This window comes from Monodelphis domestica, chromosome 5 (genome assembly GCF_027887165.1).
Source record: "Monodelphis domestica isolate mMonDom1 chromosome 5, mMonDom1.pri, whole genome shotgun sequence".
Taxonomy (NCBI): Eukaryota; Metazoa; Chordata; class Mammalia; order Didelphimorphia; family Didelphidae; genus Monodelphis; species Monodelphis domestica.
This window is the reverse complement of record NC_077231.1, coordinates 3,730,830-3,740,331: the sequence shown is the minus strand read 5'-3', so window position 1 is coordinate 3,740,331 and position 9,502 is coordinate 3,730,830. Positions and strand designations below refer to the sequence as shown.

General features: G+C 67.7%; 1 protein-coding gene across 7 annotated transcripts; it reads right to left on the bottom strand.

The window, feature by feature from the left end:
* Positions 1-3,807: 3,807 nt before the first annotated feature.
* On the bottom strand, positions 3,808-9,418 carry SEPTIN3 (septin 3). Of its 7 annotated transcripts, XM_056797455.1 has the most exons (11): positions 8,825-9,410; positions 8,564-8,692; positions 7,473-7,554; positions 6,981-7,118; positions 6,470-6,587; positions 6,050-6,145; positions 5,720-5,819; positions 5,421-5,472; positions 5,171-5,264; positions 4,653-4,725; positions 3,808-4,047 (listed from the first exon to the last, which is right to left on the bottom strand). In XM_056797455.1, the coding sequence occupies exons 1-10, from the start codon at positions 8,985-8,987 to the stop codon at positions 4,678-4,680; spliced, it is 1,020 nt and encodes a 339-aa protein (XP_056653433.1). In that variant the 5' UTR covers positions 8,988-9,410; the 3' UTR covers positions 3,808-4,047; positions 4,653-4,677. The 7 variants fall into 7 exon arrangements, with proteins under 7 accessions (XP_056653433.1, XP_056653429.1, XP_056653428.1 ...); XM_056797451.1 differs by lacking the exon at positions 4,653-4,725 and having other exon boundaries at positions 3,808-4,391; positions 5,720-5,816; positions 8,825-9,418; XM_056797450.1 differs by lacking the exon at positions 4,653-4,725 and having other exon boundaries at positions 3,808-4,391; positions 8,825-9,415.
* Positions 9,419-9,502: the final 84 nt, after the last annotated feature.

The following is a 9,502-nucleotide window of genomic DNA, read 5'->3' as shown; positions in this document are numbered from 1 at the left end:
GAGGCTCCGATGCCCCTGCCTCGCTGCTCCGATGCCCCTGCCTCGCTGCTCCGATGCCCCTGCCTCGCTGCTCCGATGCCCCTGCCTCAGAGGCTCCGATGCCCCTGCCTCAGAGGCTCCGATGCCCCTGCCTCAGAGGCTCCGATGCCCCTGCCTCAGAGGCTCCGATGCCCCTGCCTCACTGCTCCGATGCCCCTGCCTCAGAGGCTCCGATGCCCCTGCCTCACTGCTCCGATGCCCCTGCCTCAGAGGCTCCGATGCCCCTGCCTCAGAGGCTCCGATGCCCCTGCCTCAGAGGCTCCGATGCCCCTGCCTCACTGCTCCGATGCCCCTGCCTCAGAGGCTCCGATGCCCCTGCCTCACTGCTCCGATGCCCCTGCCTCAGAGGCTCCGATGCCCCTGCCTCGCTGCTCCGATGCCCCTGCCTCAGGGGCTCCGATGCCCCTGCCTCAGGGGCTCCGATGCCCCTGCCTCGCTGCTCCGATGCCCCTGCCTCGGAGGCTCATGCCCCTGCCTCACTGCTCCGATGCCCCTGCCTCACTGCTCCGATGCCCCCGCCTCACTGCTCCGATGCCCCTGCCTCACTGCTCCGATGCCCCCGCCTCACTGCTCCGATGCCCCCGCCTCACTGCTCCGATGCCCCTGCCTCAGAGGCTCCGATGCCCCCGCCTCACTGCTCCGATGCCCCTGCCTCACTGCTCCGATGCCCCTGCCTCAGAGGCTCCGATGCCCCTGCCTCACTGCTCCGATGCCCCTGCCTCAGAGGCTCCGATGCCCCTGCCTCACTGCTCCGATGCCCCTGCCTCAGAGGCTCCGATGCCCCTGCCTCAGAGGCTCCGATGCCCCCGCCTCACTGCTCCGATGCCCCTGCCTCACTGCTCCGATGCCCCCGCCTCACTGCTCCGATGCCCCTGCCTCACTGCTCCGATGCCCCTGCCTCAGAGGCTCCGATGCCCCCGCCTCACTGCTCCGATGCCCCTGCCTCACTGCTCCGATGCCCCTGCCTCAGAGGCTCCGATGCCCCTGCCTCACTGCTCCGATGCCCCTGCCTCAGAGGCTCCGATGCCCCTGCCTCACTGCTCCGATGCCCCTGCCTCAGATGCTCCGATGCCCCTGCCTCACTGCTCCGATGCCCCTGCCTCAGAGGCTCCGATGCCCCTGCCTCACTGCTCCGATGCCCCTGCCTCAGAGGCTCCGATGCCCCTGCCTCAGAGGCTCCGATGCCCCTGCCTCAGAGGCTCCGATGCCCCTGCCTCGGAGGCTCATGCCCCTGCCTCACTGCTCCGATGCCCCTGCCTCGGAGGCTCATGCCCCTGCCTCGCTGCTCCGATGCCCCTGCCTCAGAGGCTCCGATGCCCCTGCCTCGCTGCTCCGATGCCCCTGCCTCGCTGCTCCGATGCCCCTGCCTCAGAGGCTCCGATGCCCCTGCCTCGGAGGCTCATGCCCCTGCCTCACAGCTCCGATGCCCCTGCCTCACTGCTCCGATGCCCCTGCCTCGCTGCTCCGATGCCCCTGCCTCAGAGGCTCCGATGCCCCTGCCTCAGGGGCTCCGATGCCCCCGCCTCACTGCTCCGATGCCCCTGCCTCAGAGGCTCCGATGCCCCTGCCTCAGAGGCTCCGATGCCCCTGCCTCAGAGGCTCCGATGCCCCTGCCTCAGAGGCTCCGATGCCCCTGCCTCAGAGGCTCCGATGCCCCTGCCTCGGAGGCTCATGCCCCTGCCTCGCTGCTCCGATGCCCCTGCCTCAGAGGCTCCGATGCCCCTGCCTCACTGCTCCGATGCCCCTGCCTCGCTGCTCCGATGCCCCTGCCTCAGAGGCTCCGATGCCCCTGCCTCGGAGGCTCATGCCCCTGCCTCACTGCTCCAATGCCCCTGCCTCAGAGGCTCCGATGCCCCTGCCTCACTGCTCCGATGCCCCTGCCTCAGAGGCTCCGATGCCCCTGCCTCACTGCTCCGATGCCCCTGCCTCAGAGGCTCCGATGCCCCTGCCTCACTGCTCCGATGCCCCTGCCTCACTGCTCCGATGCCCCTGCCTCAGAGGCTCCGATGCCCCTGCCTCACTGCTCCGATGCCCCTGCCTCGCTGCTCCGATGCCCCTGCCTCAGATGCTCCGATGCCCCTGCCTCAGAGGCTCCGATGCCCCTGCCTCAGAGGCTCCGATGCCCCTGCCTCAGAGGCTCCGATGCCCCTGCCTCAGAGGCTCATGCCCCTGCCTCACTGCTCCGATGCCCCTGCCTCGGAGGCTCATGCCCCTGCCTCGCTGCTCCGATGCCCCTGCCTCAGAGGCTCCGATGCCCCTGCCTCGCTGCTCCGATGCCCCTGCCTCGCTGCTCCGATGCCCCTGCCTCAGAGGCTCCGATGCCCCTGCCTCGGAGGCTCCGATGCCCCTGCCTCAGAGGCTCCGATGCCCCTGCCTCACTGCTCCGATGCCCCTGCCTCACTGCTCCGATGCCCCTGCCTCAGAGGCTCCGATGCCCCTGCCTCACTGCTCCGATGCCCCTGCCTCAGAGGCTCCGATGCCCCTGCCTCAGAGGCTCCGATGCCCCTGCCTCACTGCTCCGATGCCCCTGCCTCACTGCTCCGATGCCCCTGCCTCAGAGGCTCCGATGCCCCTGCCTCACTGCTCCGATGCCCCTGCCTCAGAGGCTCCGATGCCCCTGCCTCACTGCTCCGATGCCCCTGCCTCACTGCTCCGATGCCCCTGCCTCAGAGGCTCCGATGCCCCTGCCTCACTGCTCCGATGCCCCTGCCTCAGAGGCTCCGATGCCCCTGCCTCACTGCTCCGATGCCCCTGCCTCACTGCTCCGATGCCCCTGCCTCAGAGGCTCCGATGCCCCTGCCTCACTGCTCCGATGCCCCTGCCTCAGAGGCTCCGATGCCCCTGCCTCACTGCTCCGATGCCCCTGCCTCACTGCTCCGATGCCCCTGCCTCAGAGGCTCCGATGCCCCTGCCTCGCTGCTCCGATGCCCCTGCCTCGCTGCTCCGATGCCCCTGCCTCGCTGCTCCGATGCCCCCGCCTCAGAGGCTCCGATGCCCCCGCCTCAGAGGCTCCGATGCCCCCGCCTCACTGCTCCGATGCCCCTGCCTCACTGCTCCGATGCCCCTGCCTCAGAGGCTCCAATGCCCCTGCCTCAGAGGCTCCGATGCCCCTGCCTCAGAGGCTCCGATGCCCCTGCCTCGCTGCTCCGATGCCCCTGCCTCGGAGGCTCCGATGCCCCTGCCTCAGGGGCTCCGATGCCCCTGCCTCAGAGGCTCCGATGCCCCTGCCTCAGAGGCTCCGATGCCCCTGCCTCACTGCTCCGATGCCCCTGCCTCAGAGGCTCCGATGCCCCTGCCTCAGAGGCTCTGATGCCCCTGCCTCACTGCTCCGATGCCCCTGCCTCAGAGGCTCCGATGCCCCCGCCTCAGAGGCTCCGATGCCCCCGCCTCACTGCTCCGATGCCCCCGCCTCACTGCTCCGATGCCCCTGCCTCACTGCTCCGATGCCCCTGCCTCAGAGGCTCCGATGCCCCTGCCTCAGAGGCTCCGATGCCCCTGCCTCAGAGGCTCCGATGCCCCCGCCTCACTGCTCCGATGCCCCCGCCTCACTGCTCCGATGCCCCTGCCTCACTGCTCCGATGCCCCTGCCTCGCTGCTCCGATGCCCCTGCCTCAGAGGCTCCGATGCCCTCTGCCGAGGCCTCTTGCCCCAAAGGTGGGGGCACCCAGAAAAGGGGGCCTGATGCCGGGAGGACGCCTGGGCCCACACCGCCCCGGCCGGCCGGGCCACGGGGAGAGGGGGTGGAATAAGAAGCAGGCCAGGCGGGTCTTGTTCAAACACAAAGTCTTGTTGGATTAAACAATACATAGAAAGTTACAGTCTGGCCACCGGTGTGGGGTCGTTGGCTTGGGGTCGCCCCGGAAGGCAGCCGGCCCGAATCTGTCCGGGCCCGCCGAGGGCAGGACGCTCCCAGGAGACACAGCGTGTTCGTCACTCACATTAATGGGGGGTCGGGGCAGGCCTGGGCGGGGGTTCACATCTCTCGGGTCCTAACGGGCTTTCTTTTTTCTTAAACGTTACAGTTAAGGAGGAAGAGAAAAACAAAACGCAACTGTCTGGCCACGTCTCCTCCCGGCCTTCTCGCCCAGCCAAGCCCACCGGACAGCGGCCCTGAGGGTCACACTTGGGTGGGACATGGAGGGGCTTTGGCGCTGGGGGGCAGGACAGGCACGCGGCCCCCTCTTCCTCCTGCGGGAGCAGAGCGTGGCAGCGGGCAGTTGGCTGGACGAGAGGAGCACGGGGAGCGTGGCTGGGGGGGACGAAGGGGAGGAGGCCAGCCCGGGAAGGCCCTTCAGTCGGCGGTGGGGGGGGGGGCAGGGGGAGGCTGGCCCTGCTGGAAGGACGCCTTCTCCCTGCGGGGGGAGGAGAGCGGGTGAGCCCGAAGCCCCCTCCCCCGCGGCCGCCGCCCCCTCCCCCAGCCCCGATTGTCCTCTCTAGAGCTGCCTGCTCTGCTGGCCCAGGCCGGGCCGGCTCGCCATGGGCACCAGGGTCGCGGCCCTGCCCGGGCTCGGCGGCAGCTCCACCTAAGGGGGCCTCCGAGCGGAGGCCGGGGGAGAGGGCGAGCGGGCAGCCGGAAGCTCCGGGCTCCGGCCTCCGGCCTCCTTCCCACTGACCTGCTCACTCTAGCGAGTCCGGGCTTTATTTCCCCAAGCCCTGGGAGGACGTGACATTGGATGGAGGAGGTGCCTAGGGAAGGGACCAGGAGAGAGAGGGGACGGGCAGCGGTCAGCGGGCGAGGCGCCTCTCCGGAGGCTCTCGCCTGCCCCCGGCCCCCTCTGTCCTCGCGCTCCCGTGCCCATCGTCCGGAGGAGGACACCGAGGCCCTTCGGGCTCCTGGCTTCCAAGCCCAGAATGCCCTGCGTTACACCCAGGCAGGCCTGACCAAGGGGCACAAGGGTGGGGCTGGGAGGGAGGGAGGGACACAGAGAGGAGGGAGGAGGAGGCGCAAACATGGCAGAGAAGCGGGGGATGGGCAGGAAGACAGACAGACATTCAGAAGGAGGGGGGAGGGAAGGCCAGGAGGCGACTACACTCTCCCCTCCCCCAGACGGCCTGGCGCAAGGGGTGCCCACGAGGGGCGGACTACAGGCTTCGGGGCCGTGCGAGGGGGGGTGCCGCCGGGGGTGCTCACCGGAGGGAGGCCGCCGTTGTCATTGAGCCTCCGGGCCCGGTAGGTCTCGTAGTGGATGTTGTGGGTGACTTCCTTGAGGTCCTGCAGGTGGGTCCTGACAGGAGGAGAGGAGGCGGCCTCAGGCGGGCGCCCCCCGGGCCCCTCCCCGGGCCCTGCTCCAGCCGCGCCCCCCGCCCGGCCCGCTGGGTGCCCGGCACCGGGCCAAGCGCCTCGCGGGCATCGCCGGGCAGCTCCCCGAGAGCTCACTCACCGGATGACGAAGTCTCGCAGCAGGGCGAACTCGCAGTGGCTCAGGTTCTCCACTGAAAGGCCAAAGGCGGGGGTGAGGCGGCGCCCCGCAGGCCCCAGCCCCAACCCGGGCGCTCTCGGGAGGCCCCCCAGACCGCGAAGGACGCCGGGGGGCGGCGGGGCCTCCCAGAGCCGATCCTGACGCTCCTCGGGCCGAGCTCGGGCCCTCCTCTGTCCCGGCCGCCCAGGCTGGCGGAGGGGCCCCTGCGGGCACGGGCACCCCAGGAAAAGCAGCAGAAAAGAGCCCCGGGCCCCCCTTACCTTCGACGATTCCCCACGGGGTCTTCCTCCCCAGGACCCTCTTGCCATTGACCTGGTATTCCTTGTCGCTCCCGACCACGGCGAAGGGCATGCTCTCCTGCTGGAGGGGGCAGACGGACGGGCGACCCGGTCATCGTCCTCTGGGCCGAGGGAGCGGGCGTCTAGGCCTCCCCCGCTCCGCCTCCCCATTTTGCAGAAGTGTCGGAGGCCTAGAGAGGTGACCTGGCTTTCCAAGGCCAAGGTGAGATTCGAACCCAGCACCCACCCATACCCCCTGCCCCGTTGAACTGGACTCCATCCCACGAGGAGGCTTCCTCCCGCGGCCCCTACCCTGATCTTGTCGTTCTCTGTCTTGTCCTCCAGGTCCTCATCGAACTCCTTCTGAGGGTAAAACTCGATGCCGTGCACCTCGAGCTCCTTCCGGACCTGGGGGCAGTCATGGGGGGCCGTCAGGGGGGCCGTCAGGGGGGCCATTATGGGGGCTATCACAGGGGGCCATCGGGGGGCGTCAGGGGGGCTGCCATCAGGGGGACCATCAGGGGGGCTGCCATGGGGGGCCATCACGGGGCTATCACAGGGGGCCATCAGGGGGGCCGTCATGGGGGGCCTGCAGGGCCTGGCCCAGACCCCCATCTCTCAGCCTGGGGGCCAGCCACAGAAGCACAACTCAAATCTGGACTCCAAGGGAAGATGAGCTCAGGGCTGGGAGTCCAGAGGAAGAGAGGCCGAGAGGGAGGCCAGGAGGCTCACCCTCTGCTTGAACTCCATCTTCTCCTCCAGGGTCATGGTGTCGGCCTTGGCAATGATGGGGACGATGTTCACCACCTTGCTGAGGTGCTTCATGAACTCCAGGTCCAGAGGCCTGAGCCTGGGCCAGGACAGGGAAGAGGTGAGCCTGGGGCCGTGGGCACCTCAGGCTAATGCCAGGGCCTCATGAGCACCGTCTTGCAGCCACCTCTCCCCATTTCACAGATGAGGAAACTGAGGCCGGTACTGCCCCAGGACAAGAGCAGAAGCTGAGGTGGGGGCCCGGGGAGCCCATCCTCCCTCCCCCCCATTGGGGCCATCCTGGCTGGCCCTGCAGTGGGCACCAATTACATCTGGGGGTGCAAGGCTGAGTGGGGGCCCCCAAGGCAGAATGGGGGGGGGGCAGAGGGGTCTGAGATGTGGAGGCAGAGATGAAGGGGGAGGGGAGGGCACGCCAGGCAGGAGCATGGCCAGAGCAAATGCCTGGAGTCAGGAGATGGCAGCAGGCACTCACGAGTGTCCGGTGGGAGAGATGAAGTAGAGGCAGCAGTGCACGCGTGTGTCTGGGATGCGCTTCTTCCTGGCGATGTTCACCTCTTCCTTCAGGAACTTCTCATACTGCTCGTTGATGTACTTCTCGATGGGCTCCCAGCTGAGGAGGCCAGACAGGGCCCACCTAGGTCAGCCTTCCCACCCCACCTGCACCCTCCCTGGCCCGAGCCTGTGGCTGAAGCTGGCCGCTGCATGTCCGGCCTTTATCCCAAGGCTGCCTTTGCTGAGAACCTCTTATAGGCTGGCCACTGGGCCAGGCCCCCCACCACCCCCAGACCCAGAAGAGGGAACCCGTCCTGGCAGCCTGACACCTGGGCTCAGCCGCTGGGTGGCCTCCCCACAAAGCAGACAGTGGGGTGCATGCTCACTCACACCCCTGTGCACACACTCACACTTGCTTGCTCACTCGCTCACACTCACACTTGCTCGCACACACTCGCTTGCTTGCACACACCAGTTCTCATTGTTGATCTGGTCTCCAAAGCCTGGCGTGTCGATGACTGTCAGCTTCATCTTGACTCCGCCCTCCTCGATCACTGGGGGCAACAGTCATGGCCCAGGTGAGGCCCCCCAACAACTGGGAAGGACCCCAAGCTGTGCCCCAACACTACAGGCTGGCTTCCTACAGCTCTACCATCTTTCCTGGCCTACTCCATTGGGGCTGGGCCCCACCTCTGAGCCTTTGCCCACACAGTTCCCTCTCCTGGAGTGCCCATCCACTCCTCCCTGCCACCCCGTCCTGCGAGGCCACAGCCAGCCTGCAGCCCCGACTCTCCGAAGGCCTCCTATCTCAGGAGTGACATGGCATCGGTTCTGAGGAAGGAGGGGTGAAGGCTGGGTGGGGGAAGAAGTGACTTGCCCAGGGTCACCCAGCGAGGCAGTGGCTCAGGTTTGAGCCCAGGACAGGGTCTGATCCGGGCCAGAATCACGGATTCAGGAGGAGTCCGGGGGAAAACAGGGAGCAGAAGCTCCTCTAAACAGGGCCGCCCAGTGGTCAAGCCTCTACTCGATCCTCTGGTGTCAGTAGGGGACACTCAATGCCCCCTCCGGCCATTCCGGCCACTTTCTGAGAGCCCCAGAGGCCAGGGAGCCCTTCGGATGGACAGCCCCAACTGGCGTCCCCGGAGCTCGGAAGGATGCCCCTGCCAGGTCCTGGGACAGAGGCGGGGAAGCCTGCCAGAAACCGCCATCCCGCGGGCAGCCCCAAGAGAGGGAGGCCCCGTGCCAGCCTCCCGACACCCCTGAGACGCAGGCCGCCAGGCCGTGGCTCTCGGGGATTCTGTGCCAGCGTGGGGGCCCGGCCTGCACCCAGAGCCAGCCACAACCCGACGGCCCGCAAGGAGGGGCGGCAGTGGGGACCGCTCTGACCACACGTGGGAGCCAGTGGGAGCCAGGAGGCCGGGTCCAAATCTGCCCAAGACAGTCATTGGTCCTTTCTCCAGGAGAGCCGCGGTCCTCCGAGGCAAGGCCAGGCCCGGCGGCGGACACCCACTAGCTCCAGGCTCCCCCCTCGGCCTCCCGAGCCTCCCTTGGCCCCGTGCTCACCGTGGCCGATGGCCTTGATCTCCACCGTTTTGGGGATCTTCTCCTCGCGATTCCAGCTCGCGGACTTCCGGCTCACTTGCGATTTGAAAAGGGTGTTGATGAGGGTGGACTTGCCCAGCCCGCTCTGACCTGGATGGGCAGCGAGAGGACGGAGGTCCGTGAGGGCCCCTGTGCAGCCTGGGAGGGAGAGGCGGGGGCGGCACAGCCTCCAGGGCCCCGCCCGAGCCGCCCACCGAAGCCCCCGCCGGCCCCCGCTCCTACCCACAACCATGATGTTGAAGTCAAAGCCCGTCTTCATGGTCTTCTTCCTCATCTGCTCGATGATGGTGTCGATGCCGATGTAGCCCAGGAGGTTGGAGCTGATGCCCACCGGCTTCACGGGCACCGCCGGCTTGGGCCTGGCCTCCACCATCAGCTCCGACATGGTCCCGTCCAGCCGGCCCTCGGTCAGCCCCTGCGCAGGAGGCTCCGTGAGCACAGCAGCCCGGCCAGGCCCTGCTCACATCCAGGAAGCCCGTCCAGACTCCTCTCCACCTGCCTTTGAACCCTCCCTCTGGCCCTTGGCCACTGCGGGGAGCAGCACCCCCTGCAGGAGCTCCTCTCCCAGAGCTGTCCTTACTGGTTAGGCCTCAGCCCATTTCCCCCAGGAGAGGGGGATGGAGGCACAGGGGACGGCACCGCCTCCTGGGCCTGTTTGCTCTGACAAGAGGCTGGACTAATGGGGTTCTGTGGGCCTGCTTGGATGCTCTCCATCCTGTGACTGCTCCGGAACTGAACCTGGCCTTCTGTCTGTCTCTGTGTCTCTCTCTCTGTGTCTCTCTCTCTCTCTCTCTGTCTCTCTGTCTCTCTCCCTCCCTCTCTCTCTCTCCCTCTCTCTCTCTCTCTCTCTCTCTCTCTCCTCTTCTCTCTCTCTCTCTCTCTCTTCTCTCTCTCTCTCTC